The 21198-nt window shown below is 37.5% G+C and overlaps 1 protein-coding gene across 5 annotated transcripts in view; it reads right to left on the bottom strand.

Annotated features, from left to right (window-relative positions):
- Positions 1-21198, bottom strand: part of LOC143247230 (putative receptor-type tyrosine-protein phosphatase mosPTP-1) — a 97756-nt gene that overhangs the window by 55376 nt on the left and 21182 nt on the right. For 3 of the 5 annotated variants that reach the window (XM_076494941.1, XM_076494940.1, XM_076494939.1), the window contains one exon: positions 365-488. In XM_076494941.1, coding sequence (XP_076351056.1) covers positions 365-488 — 124 coding nt within the window. Of the gene's footprint in view, positions 1-364; positions 495-21198 lie in introns of those variants that run through there. The other 2 variants (XM_076494942.1, XM_076494943.1) reach the window with 2 other exon arrangements.

Here is a 21198-nt window from a genome sequence, read left to right on the forward strand (position 1 = left end):
AAGACGTGTAAATATATAAACAACCAAGAATAAAGAAAAACTGGGACAAGGTCTTTAAGAAAAAAAAAAAACCTGTACATGGGATGTGTGTTTTAGAAACTATTATGAAATCAGCTCTTGTCTTCCACACATTGGTAACAAAGCACAATTTAAAAAGTCAAACGCATGATTCATCGTCACTGATTCGAAGTTGATTTCAGATTATTTTTGAAAACGATATTCCCGGCACAGATTTCTTTTCATAACATATTTATTGGCCCTATCTCAGTTTATAAGAGCTACATAAGGTGAGGAACCAGAATTAAAACTATGGTTTTCAAGAATATAAATACAAGAAATGTTAGATACCATAAAATGGGCTTACCTTACTTGGATAATATACTGCAAAATAGGGCTGTTATGGTTGTTGTTGCTAGAAGCCCAAGATAGATTCACGGAACGTGATGTGAAACCAGTTACCAGAGGCATGCCAGGAGGATCCGGAATATCTTGAAAAAAACAACAACAAAGGTATCAACAGTGAGACATCTAACAATATACTACTTTGAATCTTGGTGAAAGGGGGTATCTTTATACATGTTAACAACTTTGAGGAAGTCAAGAATTTCTTCGTTTCTAGAGCAAATGTGTCCATTGTGAGGAATCGAACCCCGGATTTTGGAGTAGTAAGTCCGTAAACTTACCACCGTCCTATCGGGGGATAGGAATTTGGGAAATATTTTTCGTGTGTACAGTAGCTTCAGTATAAACACAGTATGATTAAAATATCTACAGTGAAACGACAACATGACATTCAAAAGAGGTGATCTCTGCTAGCAGGTCAAAACGTTCTTTTCTTCTTTTGACGATTTACTGCTTGGAAGGTTGACAGTTGTTTTTATGCTGTCGGTCATCGGTATTAAAAACACGTTACAAATGTAGAAAGACAACTGGTGAGTAATTAAAGTAGAATCAACTCTATCCGTAAGAGTGAAGACGCTTGTTTGTTTGTCAGTTTTTCGTGTTAGTTACTAATCATTTATTAATGTCGCAGAACGCATCATCCATCGTTTTATTACTTACTCGTTTGATCTGTTGTTTTTTTAAAGGACAGGTTCTGTATTTAAATCACACAGAAAAGAAGCATTTTAGTTGTGAACTCAAGTAATAGGGGTCAGAAGGGATGGGGGAAGGACCTTTATTTCCAGTAAGGTTGCAGCGGAACCACCTTCGCCTCGCGTATAAATTTCAGCACGTTTACGTTTTGTGCAATTTGAACTGAGTTTTCGGTCTAAAGTAAAGAATTTTTACGAACAGTCGATTTGTTTGTTTTTGAATTTCGTGCAAAGCTACACGAGGACTATCTGTGCTAACCGTCCCTAATTTAGTAGTACGAAACAAGAGGGAAGGCAGCTAGTCATCGCCACCAACCCTCAACTCTTGGGCTACTCTTTTGCCAACGAATAATGCGATTGACCGTCACATTATAAAGTCCCCACGGCTGATACGACAAGCATGTTTGGTGTGACGAGGATTTGAACCCTCGACTCTCGGATTACAAGTCGAACGCCCTAACCTCCTGGTTATGCCGGGCCAAAAAGGTCGAAAATACGAAATTAAAAAATATTTAAGGTAAAAAATAACAACACAAAGTCATGTAAATTGGTTATTAAATGGTTTATTTTTTAAATAATTTGACTTTTTTTTTTTACTTCTGATTTTCATCTTTTTTTTTGTTCCACTAGATCAAAATAATTCCAGTTTGTCATTCTAATAATTTTCAGGGGGATCATGTCCCCCAAGTCTTCCTGGTTTATTTTGAGAAGTGATGGACTATAGGAAAGGCAGCAAGTCAGTACCTCTAACTCTTGCGCTAATCTAATCGAACAGTGGGATTGACCATCACATTATCACGCCCCCACGGCTGAAAGGAAGAGCAGTTTTGGTGATAGAATTAGAACCCGTAACTCGCAAGTACGGCACCCTAACTACCAGACTAGGCCTTCTTAGAAGGAAAACAGTCAGTATGCAGCACACGCTGCCAAGACTTTTAACCGAATAGCAGAATTGACAATCTTTTCTCTAACAAAACGGGACTTAGTGATTAGCTTGATACATTATGAGTTTAAGGATTTTCGGTTTGAGTCCTATTTCCCCCCAAACACATTCCGCATTTCGAGTTGTTGATTATAAGAGTGACGGTTCAATTCCACTGTTCGGAACTATAGTTAGTGGCTGGTGTTCTATAAGATCAAAATTAAGGACGGTTATGCGCCTTTATTTGGCCTTGCGGGAAGATTCTGAAATAAACGTTTGCATCACAATGAAAGTGCGGAGCATGCTCAGCTGCACATCAAAGGCATGATTTTATCTTAAGTGAAATGAAATCACTAATCATCATTAAACAGACGGTCTACTGTATTATACCGAATAGGCTTAATGTTATTAATACAATATAATTCATACTCATTAGCTAGCGATACTATATGATGAATTAAGAAGGTCTTATAAATCCCATAAATATTACGTAATACACATCAACATTACAACAGGCCCAACTTTCTTTGGCTTGTTGACTCATGCTGTGCTTATGAGCCTTGGATAGGAGGCATTGCAGTCCACAGAAAATGGCATAGAGAAACATATCAGGCCGTTACGTCAGATAATATATTTTCTATTTTACTGTTGTGAAAAAGATGAGAAATCTTTAATGTACATTAGATCGCTCGATCCAAACAAAAAGAATATGGCACTTTGAAACGCCAAGTTATTTTCTACACCATTAACTGTAACATGAAACCAGCAATATATTAAACTGTTCTGGAGCATGAGGTTTAAGCACAAAAGTAATTAAATTTTATTACGTTAAATTACTTCTAGGGACTAATTTGTCCGCTCTACTGTGATATTAAACGTGAAAGGTGTCTATAAACATTACTTGTGTGTTTTTGTAAATTGTTCGACCACATGAATCATTATAAAAAAGAATTGATAAAACAAGTAATATTTTATCAGAATAACACATAAGTAATGGAATATTAGAAAGTAATTTATTTTGTATTAATATTTTATCTTAAATCGTTTTAAAATTTTGATTTGTATTCATCTAGTTCCACGGCGAACCAAAGGTAAATTTATGGATTCATAACCCTAAAATCTGGGTTTTGATTTAGTGTGGTGGACAGAGTACAGACAGTCTACTGCCGTGGGGCTTTGCGCTAAAACAAAGAAACAAACTTGTATCTATCAAAAAATATGTTGTGTTTTTTTCAGGGAGTTCGGAGATCTAATCTGTGAGATCGAAAATACCCAACACATATTGTGTGAAGCACAATCAGCATGCAAGCCATGCTAATGCTACGGGGGTCTGGGGTATGCTCCCCATCCTGGCTGTTTGTAATAAATGGATCCTACGAGATTAAATCTGGAAGCAATTTTGCGTAAAATTTAGCTTAAACAATTGCAGAGCCATTGACATAAAATCCACAAATATCTAATGAAAAGTAATCAAATCGTTACTCTGTTATAACACCGCATGGGGACCTAGACTTAAAGAATTATAAATATGTTTTATTATAGTAAAGTACTGAGCTATCTACGTGTAAGATAATTAGTAACAGTTCAATAATATAACTAGTTTAAACAACTCTGTAAAACTAAAGCAGTATCTCTACTTAATAATGTACCTTGATTGTCATGCACCAATCATTTTCTCGTGCTGCGATGAAACACATAACTGCTGTCAATTTCATGTAGGTATTTCGTTAAGAAGTGTCAAAGGTCTAGTTTATATATTGTATACTATGTAGTTTCTCTTACTGGAACAGCGAGTAATTTTCAAATGGGTTTGACATTAGTACAATTCTCAGCTCCTTCCTTGTGGACCCGACATGGTTTTCGCCCTCTAGTTGTCGATTTAGAAAGATAAGATATTAAGATGTCTTTTTTTTTTTCTAAGTTTCGTAACTTATGCGCCTGAAAGGCTATTAATTCGTTCAAAACACTGGAAAATGTCTAATGCTTTCCAATAGGCCCGATATGGTTAAGACACTCGACTCGTAATCCGAGGGTCGCGGGGTCGAATCCCCGTCATATCAAACATGTTCGCCCTTTCAGCCATGAGAGTGTTATATAATGTTACGGTCAATCCCACTATTTGTTGCTAAAAAGTAGTCCAAAAGTTGGTAATGGGTGGTAATAACTGCCTTCCCTCTAGTCTTGCACTACTACTAAAATAAAGATGGCTAGCGTAGGTAGCCCTTGTGTAATGGGTGGTAACAACTGCCTTCCCTCTAGTCTTGCACTACTACTAAAATAAAGATGGCTAGCGTAGGTAGCCCTTGTGTAAGTTTGCACGAACTTCAAAATAAACCTTCCTTGTGAAAAAATAAAAAAAACTATAAAAATTATTAAATCTCAACCCCACAGTCACATTTTAGATCTATTTATTTGACACAATGAAGCTTGGTTGTACTCAAAATCACTAGCAGCTGTAGATATACACGATTGCCTCAGTTTATATTTAACGAGCGCTTTGATTTGGATACTTTATGTAGTTCATGTGTCATATTCAGTTATTTTTTAAAAACAAGACTTTATGGCAAGTTTAAAAAATACGATAATGTGTTGAATATAAATATAACTTATAAAGCAGTGAAAGAAACTAACAAAATTAAAATGAGGTATCTTTCTGGTGAAACCGACTTCCCCAAGGTTGAATAAGTTTGTTTGTTTTTGAATTTCGCACAAAGCTACTCAAGGGCTATCTGTGCTAGCCGTCCCTAATTTAGCAGTGTAAGACTAGAGGGAAGGCAGCTAGTCATCACCACCCACCGCCAACTCTTGGACTACTCTTTTACCACCGAATAGTGGGATTGAGCGTAATATTATAACGCCCTTACGGCTGAAAGGGCGAGGATGTTTGGCGCGACGGGGATGCGAACCCGCGACCCTCGGATTACAAGTCACACGCCTTAACGCGCTTGGCCATGCCGGGCCCCGGTTGAATAAGACTAAACTGTAAAGATAATCTTTATTTTCAACATAAAACAACAGCATATGTACTATTTAAGCACAAAAGAAAAATATAATCGTCTTTACTAGAGAGTTTTTGGTGTTTTTTTTTTTTGTAATTAAGCACAAATCTACCAAATGTGCTATCCGTGTTCCGCTCACTACAGGTATCGAAACCCGGTTTCTAGCGTTTTAGGTCCGCAGACATCCCGCTGTGTCACTGTGGGCTTACAGAAAGAGATTGCTTAGTTTTCTGATATTTCTAAATTTGTTCCAAACTACACTGTAATTTTGTTTTACAATCTCATTAGAAAATCTTACGTTAAACACAAGCTGTCCTCAATTTGACTTGTTTGTTTCATTTTGGTTTTTTTTCAAATACTTTAGACTGACGCATGATGTCCTATGTCAACATTAAAGAACCAAGAGCATTTGATTACGACAGAACTCGGAGTTTCTATCGTTATCTCAGTATTTTTTGCTTGGTCACCATTCGCATAAAGATAATCCCAGTTGTCTCTGTGATGGTTTCAGATACTGAAAACTTTGAAGTGTTTATTAAAAAACAAAATTATCAGTTTTATGATAATTCATACTTTAAAATCTAGCAACATCTAGCTTTATCAATGCAATGACAATTTCCACAATCTCCCTGAGCCAGTTTGTTCCTTGGTGTTACAATTTAGTAACATGATGCAGTTCTTCTCGCGCAAGTAACGTGATTTCACGCTGTTGCGAGATAAGGAATAAGTCGTTAAAGAATGTTTGCTTTATCACCACAAATTGAATGGATGATAAGGAAAAACAAAGGAGAATGTTCAAGTAGTGAAATCAGAAACTGATAGGAAATTACACACACAAATACTCTTCAGACTTATATTTCAGTTTCTGAAAGTCGTGCATCTTTTTATCAGTGAAAGGTACTGAGATCTATGTGTGTTTCCCCTCGCGGTCAGTGTGTTTAGGGTGTGAATCTGACGATTCGTGATCTTTTGCCTCACAAACACGTTCAATAGTCTGGAACTGTGGATTGCTACAAAATGACGTTCAAATCCCACTATTTGATCAGATAAAAGTAACCCAAGAGGTGCCAGTAGGTGTTGTTGAGTACCTACTTGCCCTATGGTCAGTCAGTTAGTTGACTGTATTTGTGGCATAAAAATATTACACAAGAAAAGGGAATAAGTAGCACAATCGATATACTGTATGAAAACAAATTCAACATATGACTGTTTTCGTTCAGCTTTAACTTAACCGAACGCCAAGTCCAAGACGTGCACCAACACGCCCCATACTTTCAACTGTGGGACTACACGGAAGGCAGCTAGTCGTCACCACCCACCGCCAACTCTTGGGCTACTCATTTATCAACGAAGAGTAAGATTTATCGTCACATTGTGACACCCTCCACTGCTGAAATGATGAACATGTTTGGTGCGACGGGGATTCGAACCCTCGACCCTCAGATTAGGAGTCGAGCCACCTAATCACCTGACTATGCCGTGCTAGTTTGGTTCGTGGCTTCAAAGTTTTATACGTATATTGTCCTTGACAGTCTAGAAATGCTGACCAGTCAATGTTACCTCTTACAATTAGTACGTCCCACAGCTGAAAGTGGAAGGCACGTTCAATAGCATCACGACACACGCCTTGGACTTCAGCAATATACTATGTTAAAGCTGAAAGAAAGCAAAGAAAATGTTTGTATATGGTTTTAAAATAAAAACATTCGAATTTACTGTTTGATTTTTCCCTAACAATAACTAATATTTTTAATATCGTGAGAAACGGTTTAGGGTTACATTTTAGATTTGTTGGTTGGAGATAATTTGTGAGAATTTTTTCTTCGATAGAGATTTCCTGATATCGGAATGATTTTCAGAAAGTAAAGCTTAAATCCTACACCGGAAATGGTTTTGTCTGCAGTTGATCTAACATAGGAAGTCATGCTTGCTGTTCATCTAACATAAGAACATCTTCAGAAAACTGACACTGTGGGGTGTTCCTTTTTTCTTTCTTCAAAGAGAATTTGATGTTCAATACAAAAATCATTAACACAGCACGCACATACTAGTTACTTCCACACGTTTTAGAAACCGAAATAGTTTCTGATTTAATGGTTAAAGAATCAGGTCTGAGATCAGATAAAACATAAACAAGATATGTCGTTCATATCACACGTTATTATATTTTTTCTAGCCGGAAAATTTTAAATTTGATTTTCCATACCAAAAATCAGTGAAAAGAAAAATATGTTGTCTCTCTCTATATTTATATATATGACTTGTCGAAGTTAACGCCTTGTGCGGTTTATCGTCAATATTGGATAAATGAAAAACAAGTGTATAGAACACCCTATCTTGGTTTTGGTATATAATGTTTTTGGGAAACCTTACTCTCCCTCATCTGTGTAATGAAACATTCCGCTCTACCAGAAGCACCAAACAGAGCAGTATGATCGATTATACTTGGGATACGTGATGTATAATTGGAATACCTCAGAAAATACACACTGAGTTCAAAATGTACAGCATACCACATCTAGTAACACGTGAACAAGTAACTTTACACAAGTGATATTATGAAGATGACAAGTTAACATACACCAAACCCACATCAGGCGATTCAGAATTACTTCTCATTTTCATAATATAATTTGGATAAACTTACTTGTTAAGATGAAATTAAACACAACACGTGTTTCATTAATAACGCATTGTGTTGAACTCCATTTTTACTCACACATCACATTAATATTTTTCGTTTGTAAGTTTTTGTGGGCATGTTACACTACCTCTTATTCAAATTAGTGTCTTTTTCAGTAAACTATAATTCGGTAAAACCCGCGTAGTTACAGCAACTGAATCTGTCTTCGTGAAGGGTAAAACATAACAACCTTAAACATAAATAAGCACCGACTCCTACAGTAGATACGGTTAGATATACTACTCTCAAATCTATGCACAGCTACTACACAAATTGCTATGAAGGTTGTAGGACTATTCTTAAGCTGATTCTTGAAAATTGTACAAGTTCTTCACTACCAATGTAAACTCTTTGAAGTTATTCAATCATTACAGAAATGCAGAAGTCATTTGAGCACCGTTATACTGGTCGGAAACACTTCGTTTAATCAAACACCGAAATCTGTAAAATAGTATCGAATGCAGTATTGTGTAAGTCATAGGACAGTTTAAAATTAATTCAGTCGCCTTCGTTTCTTCGTAGGCCCAGCATGGCCAGATGTTTGAAGCACTCGACTCGTAATTCGAGGGTCGCGGATTCGAATCCCCGTCACACCAAATGCTCGCCCTTTCAACCGTAAGAGCGTTATAATGTGACGGTTAATCCTACTATTCGTTGGTAAAAGAAGAGCCCAAAAGTTGGCGGTGGGTGATGATGACTAACTGCTTTCCCTCTAGTCTTACACTGCTAAATTAGGAACGGCTAGCGCAGATAGCCCTCATGTAGCTTTGCGCGAAAAAAAAAAAAACAATCAAAAACAATATTTTGTGATATTATATCACAATAACAGTAACAGTAATTTAATTTGCATTATTCGTTATTACATCACTATAAAATTAACAATAATTTAATTACGTCACAATAAGACTGATAACAATTTTACTCGTATTATTTATAATTACATCATTATAACACTCATAATAATTAAGCTCGCATTATTTTTAACTGGCGCATTATGAGAATTCACTCAAAGAGGAGTGTATAACAGTATTTCAGCCCTACATCAAATGTTTTTATAAAGAAAATATTTAAACACCAAAGAATATAGCTTCTGTAAGCGCTAAACCAGGCCAACGTACAAGCCATTTATCAGAAAGTATAGATTACGTTGAAATTTAGTAGTAGTTGGCAGCGATGATGGTATGAAACCGTTCGTTATCCACCATCATCTTGCAGCGTCCTGAAATAAACTTCATGCACACTGTCTTCAAGAGAGGTTTATATTTAGAATCTTTCCTCTTCTCCATTAAAACAACGTCGTTTGTTTTGTTTTCAACCTAAATGTTTTTCCTTCTTCTTTAATCTATATTACTCTTACATCTTTTAAATTGTTTTGATTCTTCCGTTGACGTTTGTTCCTTGTGCCACAGAGCACAGTTGATCGCGCTTCATCGATTTTTGTTATTGTTGAAGGGCACAGATATTATGAACCAAGTTTATTACTTCACGTCTATAAATACATAAGGGCTACTCACGGCAAATGATGTGACAGAGAACAGGATCGCAAGATTACACACTGTACGTGTTTATACATGTCCTTACAAGATCTGGTCTTTACAAGCCACGAAACTGTACTTAAGACTGTAAAACAAGGTTATAACATGGTCTACATCAGTTAGAAGCTTAGGTAACTGTATTATTTAGAATCATGGAAGTTTCAAACTAGAAGATTCCAAGAGAAGATTATAAAAAATCGCTTTAGTTTTATGAGGAACATTTATACCAGGGATTTTTCTAAATTAAACATTTAACACCACATACATGCTCCGTTTCACGCAGCTTGTAAATGAGTTTATACTAACCTTGAAAAACCAAACAAATTTCCCATTTCAGTGAAGTTACAAACGTTTAACTTCACGCAGTTAAACGAAAACAAAATAGAAAAGTGGAATGTTAAACCTAAACTGAATCTTATACGATACGTGAACAAACTCGGTCAAGTCATACACCCCATACTGCTGACCAGAGTAAAGACACCTAGTCAACAGTACCCGCCACCTTTGTGGCTAGATTTAACCACATAGTGTATTGACTGTCATATTTATAAAACACTTACAGCTGTGACCACGGAGCATGTTCAACAACATAGCGTAGCTCGAATCTTTGATCTTCCGATAAGCAGCCCAATACACTAACCATTAGCATGCATGAAAACAGTAGAGTAAAAGTAATTAAACGAAGAAGCTTCGTTTGTTGGAAATAAATATCTTACGGTTAGAGTTCATTTTGGGCAAGATATGTGCAGTCCAATTTGTTTTTAGCTGGGCTGAGATTACTATAAACTTCTCCTGGCATTTTGTTTGGTTCTGGACGACATTAAGAAGCCAATGTCATTCATCAGGCCTGCGTTGAAAGAAAGAAATGTCGCAGAATTCCATAGAAAATTATATGATTGTTGGACATAATTTAAAATAATAACTTTACGCTAACAAAAACTATATGATTGTTGGACATACGTTAAAATAATTGCAACTCTAAGAGAAAACAATATGATTGTTGGACATACTTTAAAATAATAATTGTAACTCTATGAGAAAACTATATGATTGTTGGACATACTTTAAAATAATTGCAACTCTAAGAGAAAACTATATTGTATGTTTTCTGTGTGAAAACACTTATTTTAATACCAGAAGTTTTCTACCACATCCTTTCAGTTATCACTGGAATATTCAACATTAGAATCACTTATTCAACCATTATCCCAGATGTGTATTGTTCTAGCTGATATACAAACCATTCATTCAGCCACTTACTCAACCATTATCCCAACTGGGTAATATTCTAGCTGGTAGTCAAATCACTTATTCAACTACTATCCTAGATGGGTATTTTCCTAGCTGGTAGCCAAGCCATTCATTCAGTTATTTATTCAATCATTATCCCAGCTGGGTAATATTCTAGCTGGTAGTCAAATCATTCATTCTACTCTACCTTGCTGTTTTATCACAGGGCAGTTTCTTTAAAGAAGTGGTCCAAAAAGTAACTGCCCAGATTTATCTTTCCAAAATAGAAAAATTACACTGGTTTACAAAGAAATTGAGGCAAGCACAAAAATAGCTGTTTTAACCTAATTTGGGAGTACTATATATTTTGTACACATACTGTACATAAAGGCGTATATGCATTCAGGGTTAATTTCTAATATTGTGTGACTTATGTCTTCTTTTTTAGTTATTATGCAATAAATGTAAGTGATAGCATTACATTATATATATATATATATAGCTATATATCAAGACGGATTTTGGCAGTTAAGCGTAGCCAACACGTCTCAATCAACAGCCAGTAGTGCACTGGCAGTCAGCGCAGGAGGTTGGTGTCCCTCGACAATTGTGTTACACAATCTTTTGGGTATATATTTGTATTACAATTTCCAACGACGCACATAATTATTATTGCCTTACATATGATTTAATTTTACTTTGTTTTTTTTTCAGATTCTCCAATGGCTTCAAAATTATTAATAATTATTAATAATTACCTGTACTACACTCTAGAGTTCAGAGATAATTCATGTTGCTAAACTATAAAGTAAAAGAAAGTTAAATGAACAAGTTTTTTTTACAAGGAATTTTCATAATTCCGCACGTGCTGGTTTGGTTGATGGTTTTGCCCACGGTGGAACAGCGGGATGTCTGCGGACTTGCACTGTAGAAACCGGGTTTCGAAACTCGTGGTGGGCAGATTACATGTAGCCCTTTGTGTAGCTTTGTGCTTTATAACAAACAATGATAGGAGATTCTTTCTTTCAGCGCAAAGCTACAAAATGAGGTATTTGCACGACGTCCACATCTTGGATATAACCTCGAATTTTACCATTATAAGCTATGAAGCTGAGTTATGAGTCACTAGGATTCACACTAAAGAGGCTTAACCGTACAATTATTGGTGGATCCAATCAGGGTTTGATCTTACGATGCACCAATTTGATTACTGATCCATGACTTCACTGGTTACAGGGTCCTTTTAATTAAACATGACCCGCACTATAAAAACCAAAATATCATTAATATTGTAACTAATCTTACCAGTTACTGTTAAGTCCTCTATGAATTTCACAAAAGAAAACATGTTTTCTGGTCGGTTTTTACATCAACAAGGAGTTTTGCCAAGGGCAAAGAAAATCACCCAATATAATGTAATATGTGAGCGCCACCTATTGGAAATGATATAAAAACGAATCGGTAAAAAAAGGATTCACAAATAATTACTAATTAGTGTTAGTATGACCTTTGCTGTTAGATGTAATTTACTTTCATTATGATTAGTTGAATCCATGGGCAGTAGGGCAAAAGATATATGTAAGAAACATGCTTACACAGCGTAAGTCAACAAAATAAATAGATGTGTTATGTGTGCTTAAATATGAACAGAGTTCCACAGTTTTAATGAAAACTTCAAAAACTGTTTAATTTCGCTACGACATTAAGTTTACATCATAATGTGCACATTTTTTTTGTAAAAGATAAGAGGGCAAATGCACCCTTTCTCATTTCTCGCGGGTGTCCATGGTTAACTGTCAATACATATGCTTCTCTAATAAACAATTTAATAAAGTTGTTTTTGTTAACTGTTTAGTTACCGTATGTAAAATTCATACATTACTCACCCCATTAGTGACAGAGATACGAAGCCTCGTTAATGAAATAGCGTTTTTAGCAGGTTATTGCTTATACTTCAACGCATTTAAGTTATTACAATATAATGAAGGAAAAGTAACAGTATAACATACAAGAAAACAGAATAAATATATTACTCAAAAACACAAACCGAACTATGTGCAGAGTGATGCGTCCGGACCTTATCATAATTCTCTAGTTCGGTACCGCTCTTACTATACTTTTTTCTTCTAACTTCTATCCGTGTTTCAATCTATTTCTTTTTCTTTGTAACATCTGTTATTTGATATTTTACTCATTTTACAAACTCGTCAAGAGACCGATTGTTAAAGCGCTTTATTTCCAACCTGCGGGTCGCAGGTTCAAATCCCTCCACCAATCATGCTCGTCCTTACAGCCATAAGGACGTTACATGCGAAGATCAATCACATCACACTGTTTGTTGTTAAAGAGTAGCTCAGGAGTTGGCGGTGGGTAATGGTGACTAAATGTGCCCAGTGGTACAGCCGTATGTTTGCAAACTCACACCGCTACAAAACGTGTTTCAATACCCGTAGTGGGCAGAGCACAGACATCCCATTGTGTAGCTATGTGCGTAATTACAAACAAACATTTGGAAGTAACGTCATGACGATACGTCAAGAGTAAACATTCCTAACAGCGAGTATTTGTTTGTTTCCCATGTCCGGCATGGCCAAGCGTGTTAAGGCGTGCGACTTGTAATCTGAGGGTTGTGGGTTCGCATACCCGTCGCGCCAAACATGCTCGCCCTTTTAGCCGTGAGGGCGTTATAATGTGACAGTCAATCCACACTATTCGTTGGTAAAAGAGTAACCCAAGTGTTGGCGGTGGGTGGTGATGACTAGGTGCCTTCCCTCTAGTCTTACACTGCAAAATTAGGGACGGCTAGCACAGATAGCCCACGAGTAGCTTTGCGTGAAATTCAAAAACAAACAAACGAGAGTGATGGCTATTCATTACTCGAAAATATTTATAGGAAACGATCCGAGATTGTAGTCCTTGAATTAACCTGTTCTCGTATTTCCTCAAATTATTCAGTAATAGATATCGTGAAGAAAAATCAGAAACTAATTATCCACACTGCTTCCATTTAAATGGAATTTAAATGTCCTTTTTGCGTGCACTTATATTTTCCTTTTTGCGTGTATTTGTATCTGTCTATGTATGTTTACTGCAGAGTCTCCCTAACAGGATACTGAGAGTACATTATATCGGTTTCAGCCTTCCGAGGAATCTTCCGAAGACAATCGGGGACGCTTGGAAGACGTTTCCCTTCGCTGCAGTCAAGGTTTACGCAGGGGCAGGTTTTGATTGTGAATGTACAACTGAATTAGATGTTCGTTAAGGCTCTTGCCCCCCGCTTGTACAGTGGTAAGTCTACGGATTTACAATGCTAAAATCAGGGGTTCGATTCCCCTCGGTGGGTTCAGAAGATAGCCTGATGTGGCTTTGCTCTAAGAAAAACACACTCGTTACAGCTCGGCATGGCCAGCTGTTGAGGGCGCTCAACTCGTAATCTGAAGGTCGCGGGTTCGAGCCCCGGTCACATCAAACATGCTTGCCCTTTTAGCCATGTGGGAGTTATAATGTTACAGTCAGTCCTACTATTCGTTGGTAAAAAGAGTAGTTCAAGAGTTGGCGTTGGGTGATGATGACCAGCTCTCTTCCTTCTAGTCTTACGCTGCTAAATTATGGACGGTTAGCGCAGATAGCCCTCGTGTAGCTTTGCACGAAATTCAAACAAACTTGCCCGCCTGTGGCTAAATGTGATATAGTGGTTAGAATTTACTGTCTGTAGATCTGGTGTATCGTGGTTCATGCCCCGTTACGTTATAAACAATCAAAAAGTAACATTCCTTGGTTTGACGTCGTGGATGCGTTACAGAAGTGACGATTAATCTTACTGTATGGTTTGATAAGAGTAGCCCGTAGTTTGGCGTCGGGTGTTGCTAACTAGCTGCTCCACATTTAATATGTCGCTTGAAAATTAGGGACGGACAACGCAGATATCTGTCGTGTAGCTCTGCGCAAAATTCAACAAACTACAAACTTACCGGATGAACAATCACTTTATGTCTTAGACGTTTATTTTGGTCAAATAATTTCAGTTACTCAGTACCAAAAATCATCCAGAGAAACAGTTTCAAATTGCTCGTTCAGCTTTCCACAAACTATAATAGTAATTAATTTGACTATTTCAAATATATAAAAATAATATAGAGGGTGAAATGTATTAAACATGTGGGCGAATTGTTGTTCGTTGTTTTTGTTTTTTTACACGTTTGTGAAAATTGTCTAGGAAGTGTTACAGTAAATCCGTTTAAAGTTACAGGAAAATATAACTAATAAAATATTTATTCCTATAAATAAATAAAGATTTATTTTCTATAATAAAACAGATCGTGTATATATTATAATTAGCGTAAGCTTATTTCGTTTTGTGTTATATAACACGTGGTGTCGATCAAATATGTCGCTTAGAATGAATCCTTTAGTTAATATATAGTTACTTAATTTATGTTGCTCTGTGGATTTGTTTCGGGATATCTACGCTAGCCGTCTTTGATCTTCAGCTGATTGGCTAGAGAGAAGCAAGGTTCTTAACAGCGCCCACTGCCAACCTTTGGGCTATTTAAATCGAACAGTGGAATTTAACAGTCACTTCCAGAAAGCACTCACAGCCTCAAATTTCAGAGCGCATTTCTTTCTTTCTTTTTTATTTCAGCAATGAAATGTGAAACGCGAACTCTAGTAAGACTCGCGCGTTTGATATCAGAGGAATTCTCGTGTTACGAACATAATGGTGTATCATTCAATCCCATACGTGCACGAACTGAAACTCTATACCACGGCTACAAAGAGAGTGAAGCAATAGTTAGAGAAAATAATAAGTGATGCTGCAGTAGTGTATAACAGACAGACAGACATTGTTTCTTAATAAGGTACAACAACACTGACGTGTCTACAGCCGTTCGATCACGATTCACTTATGAAGTTACAAATTTCGCTTCTACATCATCATAACTTGTAATATAAGCAGAAACTCGAGGGGTCATAATTACAAAATTTGAAGTTCCAATCGGAATATGCCCATTTGATAGAAAATAATTAAGTTTCCAGGTAGTCAAAATCGAATGCAAACAAGCATAGAAGGTAAAAAACAAACAAACTACTAATTTGCTAGAATGTGTCGATCAACTAGTTTATCTCGTCCAGTGGTTTTTAACCTTGTTGAAGGTACTGAACCCCGGAAGTTTCGTACTTGCATTCACTGAACCCTTCGTAATAGGAAAAATAAAATATGATTTTTTTCAAATTCAAAACATAAGTAGATATTTTATTAGTGCACAAAATGAACCATGCATCAGTTGCACACAGTATCAGTGTTCAAAGAACAAAACCAACAAACCATGAATTTCACAAAAAAACAAAAAAACATAATTACAAATCAATGTGACTTTCACTGTTGCCTTTCAGAGACAAGTTCAGAAATGCACGGCTTCACCTTGGCAAGTGCCACTTTCATATCAATTTCGCAACAAAGTCTGTTCCTTTTCTTCGTTTTTATGTCTACCATTCTCGAAAAGGATTGCTCGCAAAAGATACGTTGTAACAAATGGTATATCTCAAGGGCTTTCTTAGCAGTAAGAGGGTACGTTACGATTTGGTGACACCAAAACGTTAAGAGCGTTGTTGTTCTGAAAAGTTGCTGTTGAACCTGGCTCTGCTGAAGTTCAATGATTTCGTCGAGATATTCATCATTGACACCTGCTGTCGCAACACTAAACGTGAACGACTGTCTCACCCATACTGGATATGACTCTCTGGTGGGGAAGTATCCGTCGAGAGACTTTGCGAGCTCATCTAGGTACATAGCAATTGCTTGCTTCAGTTCCTCGGGTACATAAATGTCTCTGATTTCAGACACATCTTCGATCTTACTTACACAGTCGTCCAGCAGAGGAAAGTTTGCGAATATATCATTCTCTGTTCGTCGTTTCCATAACGGTAGCTTTTTTTTGAAAAGCCTTCAGGTTTTCTTACGCTTGGATGATGTTGACTCCACCACCCTACATCTGTTGATTGAGAGCATGGAAGATATCGGCCATGTACGCCAAAATGAGAATGAACACATATTTTTCGAAGCAATCTGCATGACAATGTTGGTGCTCTCGCAAAAACAGGGCTAATTCCACACGCATGGCAAGAACACGATTCAGCAACTTTCCCCGGGATAATCACCGAACGTTAGAATGGTACAGAAGTACCTCGAATTCAGAGCCCATTTCATTACACAGCGTTTTGAAGATGCAGTGCTTCAGGGCACTATTTCGCACAAAGTTCACACATTCCACTACAATTTTTAATATTTCTGCCAATTTTGAAGGAAAGGTATTTGTTGCCAACGCATGCCTGTGCAGAACACAATGTGTTACAATGATGTGTGGTGCATCGGCTTTCATCAGCGCACCAAAACCAGAGTTTCGTCCTGGCATGAGGAACAAACTGCAGAAACCATATCCCACGAAAGATCATTGTCTCTGCAGAAGTCATCCACAAGTTTCTTCACGTCTGCTGCCTTAGTTGTTGTTGTAAGATGCTTACAAAATAAAAAATCTTCTTTTATCTCGTCGTTCTTTACAAAGCGCACGAATATAACAAGCTGGCTTAGATTGGAAACGTCGGTAATCTCGTCGAGTTGAAGGCTGAATGTTGCTGGGCTTGAAATCAGATCTGCAACTACTTGAGCCAAGATGTCATCGCTCATGCCATCTATTCTGCTGTTGATGGTGTCATTTGAAAGAGGAATTTAGGATAACTTATTTTCAGCAACTTTTCCCAGCATGATATTCGCCATCTTCAATGCAGCTGGTTTTACGAGTGCTTCACCAATGGTGTGTGGTTTGCTCTGCTTTGCGATCAAGTACGCAACTTCGTACGATGCTGTAAGGATCGGTTTGTCGATGGGTACAAAGCCGAGAACAGGCAAAGTAGCCGTTTCATCGAACCTGGCTCTCTTTACCTTGAATTCAGCAAGCGTTGTGCTCTTGTATTTTCCATCTCCATGCAGCTTTAGGGAGTGTTCTCTTAGTTTTGCCAGTGCTAGACTAGAATTGCTCAACCTGGCATTGCAAATCATGCATTGAGGACGCTGACTCCCATCATGTTCCGTTATACACGTGAATCCATATTGTACGTATTCGTCGGACCACTTTCTATTTTTGCTCGACATAGTTAGTATGAAGGGATTGAAAGATTAGGAAAAAAATCACAAATGACGCACGATTATTACAGTCACAAGTCGACTGCTAAGCGCACGAAGTTCCCTGCAGCACAGATATTAAGGCCAAGTGATGTGATGTGATCAGCCGCAGCCAATGATGACCCAGTGGAGCATGACGTCACGAATCATACGAGTGGGAGAACGGAACGGACACACACACAGTGTGTGTGTCTTGACCTCCGCCGAACTCCTGAGACGAGACTCACCGAACCCCTGGGGTTCGATTGAACCCAGGTTAAGAACCACTGGTTTAATACAATGTACGTCATTATAGAGGGTGTTTATTGAAAATAGAAAACAAACTCCTGTGACAGACACTTCTGACTGCTAAAGTGACAGTGATATTTATTGATAAGATACTATAATAATCAATGCTAATTGTTTAAAATAATAATACATAGTAGTTTTAGGACCCATGATTCTTAAAACTAATGAATTTTAGAACTACTTTAAAAAAGCATGCGTGTTATGTCAATTACATCAATTAGTTTTTCTAAATGATTAACCGTCAACACTAGATTTAAACATTTTCACACCAAATAGGCAGACGAAATGTAGCCGGTAATTAGCATTAGCGAAACTTCCCACTGAACTGGATAAACGATAGAAATAAATTACAGACGATTGTGGATTTTATTACTCAGGCTCAATGTTTCACAATATCTTGGATGAAAGACTGAAGAATAACCACCCCTCAGAAAAGAATCGCGCATGCGAAGTCGTATGCAACATGTCTATTTGGTCGCTGTGGGGTAAGATATTCTGTAAGGAGACATTACAGGTGTGGAAGGGACATTTGACCCTCATTTTTCTGCTGGATATATATGTAGCTATAAATACGACATTCACAACAATCCAGTCACTTTTGTCTTCCCCCCTCATTCCGTACACGTTAGTCCCAAATCTTGAGGTCTGTTTCGTCTAATTGTAATTGCGACAGATTTTAAAAACCGGTTGTCTCATTCAAGAGAGGCGTTCCTACAATCTAACTACTTTTATCTGCATCCAAACCTACTTTGATGAACATAATAGCTTACTGAAGTAATGTCACGAACCTGGTTGTAGTGTGCTACAAGCAGTGGCCGTTTATTTAATTAATGGACGAGTTCTCACCCTGTTTGGGCCTGGCATGGCCAAGCGCGTAAGGCGTGCGACTCGTAATCTGAGGGTCGCGGGTTCGCGCCCGCGTCGCGCTAAACATGCTCGCCCTCCCAGCCGTGGGGGTGTATAATGTGACGGTCAATCCCACTATTCGTTGGTAAAAGAGTAGCCCAAGAGTTGGCGGTGGGTGGTGATGACTAGCTGCCTTCCCTCTAGTCTTACACTGCTAAATTAGGGACGGCTAGCACAGATAGCCCTCGAGTAGCTTTGTGCGAAATTCCAAAACAAACAAACTCACCCCGTTTACTGTTGCACTTGGCATTTCCCGAATACAAGTAGTGATCCACCCACAATCGTAGACTACCTGAGTAAAACTGGAAGTTCAATTATTTACAGTTTGATTAATATAAGAACCATGGTTACACCTGTTGCTTTGTGGGACAATGGAAGGACCCGACTTCCTTTACGGAATATTATACACAACATCATTTCACAAATTATTTTCAAATTCCTCTGCAAAACGGAAATTTCTACAATTTGAATATCTTAAGACTGACTCACCGAACCCCTGGGGTTCGACTGAACCCATGTTAAAAACCACTGATCTAGTGTAACACAAACCAAATTCTGATTTGTATTGATAAAAAAATTAAAGTTGACCGGTTTCATCCAGTTCACATGGTAACATTGTCAAAATGTTTGCTAATATAAATAGTGCCTCAATTATTACTATATTTGTCGTCTCTCAGCCGGCCTAGTGAGCCTTTGTTTACATCTGTTACAAAACATTCACCGTTGTTCACATCCGCTACAAAACGGGATGCTATAATATGATATCTTATGTTAGTCATACCCTTCTCTCCAGTGGTTCAGTGCAGGGTTTAAGACTTATATATGATGTTCGATCGCTGAAATATTCACAGCACAAATATTCCACTCTGTAGCTTCGCACCTTACAACAAATGTTTAGAATAATTCAAGTACGTCATAAGTTGAACCCCAGCAAGCTTAAAAAACACCGTTCACATGAAAAGTAGTGTTTTTTGGCTATTTTTTTTTTCCTTTTGCTATCCACACATTGACATGGAACTTGATAAACTAACTGTTCAACTGTTACGTCGTTAAGGTCTTTCTTTTTTCCCACAAATGATGATTTAACGTCATTACTACCTAACCACACAGCTGGTAATCATAGATGATTATACCATGGTATCTGAAAGGTGATGCAAGGAAACCTGTGAACTTGATGGCCATTTATCGTTCGATCTAAGATAGTTGCCACGCTAAAAAAACTCTGGACCGCCCCTCTAGGAGCGATGACATAGAGAAAATTTGACAGAATATCTCGTCAATGTCTTTTCTGGTTGAATTTGCTACTGACACCACGTTCAGGGAGATCAAATAAATCTTTATATAAATCACCTATTATTGAAGGTCGAATATTTGCAGAAAAATACAGCTGAAAATAATGGAAAACAGTACCATAATTTAAATAAAAACTACTTCGTGTATTATTTTATAAAAAGCTTATTTGATGTACAGAGAATTAGGTCCCCCCACACAGTAAAAAAAGCTGTTGAAAGGATACAAAAATCAACAATTATTCTACATTCCGATCGCACCCTCAATGTGATACATCATTATCTGTCCTTCAGCCAACGCTGTGACCCACTTGCGTAAATAAAACATTCTGAAAACGGTAATGCATATTTCAGTACTGTAGAAATAAATCATCGATGGAAAACATTCCCACTAGGGGTCACTGGTGAAAGAAGCGCAGCTAAGTTGTTGTAAGTTCCTCATATTGGAAGCAAGTGATGAAATTACTGTCAGAAACTGACAACTCACATGAACTTCTATGCGTTATAATAAGTCCTGAAACATCGTCCTGTTTGGCTTACTTTATACTTACGTGTAAGTGAATCAACGTTTTCCCAGAGGTAGCTTTTGTATCATGACGTATAATATCAATATTATGACATTTTGCCCCACATTACGCCGATAACTAAATTCAGACTAGAGAATAGAACTCACTCGTGTTCCCATTACCACTTGATACAAGTTAAAGGTCGCAGCTGCAAAATATTCCATAAAACACACTTGACTCGCAATCTGTGAGTCGCAGGTTCAAATCCCATCACCAGTCATGCTTATAAGAACGTTATATATCGAAGATCAATCACACTATTCATTGGTGAAAAATTATCTCAAGAGTTGGCGGTGGGTAATGGTGACTATCTGCTTCTCCTTTAGCCTATCATTTCCAAATTACAGAGAGCCAGCTCAAATAAACCACAAGTACCTTTGCGCGAAATTCAACAAACTGTCATCAGAACATTAGCTAGTGGAAAGTGGGTGGTCATCGAATCTTACATCCTAGTAACGAAATTCAACAAATACTCATCAGAACATTAGCCAGTTGGAGTTGGTTGG

This window comes from Tachypleus tridentatus, chromosome 3, assembly GCF_004210375.1.
Source record: "Tachypleus tridentatus isolate NWPU-2018 chromosome 3, ASM421037v1, whole genome shotgun sequence".
Taxonomy (NCBI): Eukaryota; Metazoa; Arthropoda; class Merostomata; order Xiphosura; family Limulidae; genus Tachypleus; species Tachypleus tridentatus.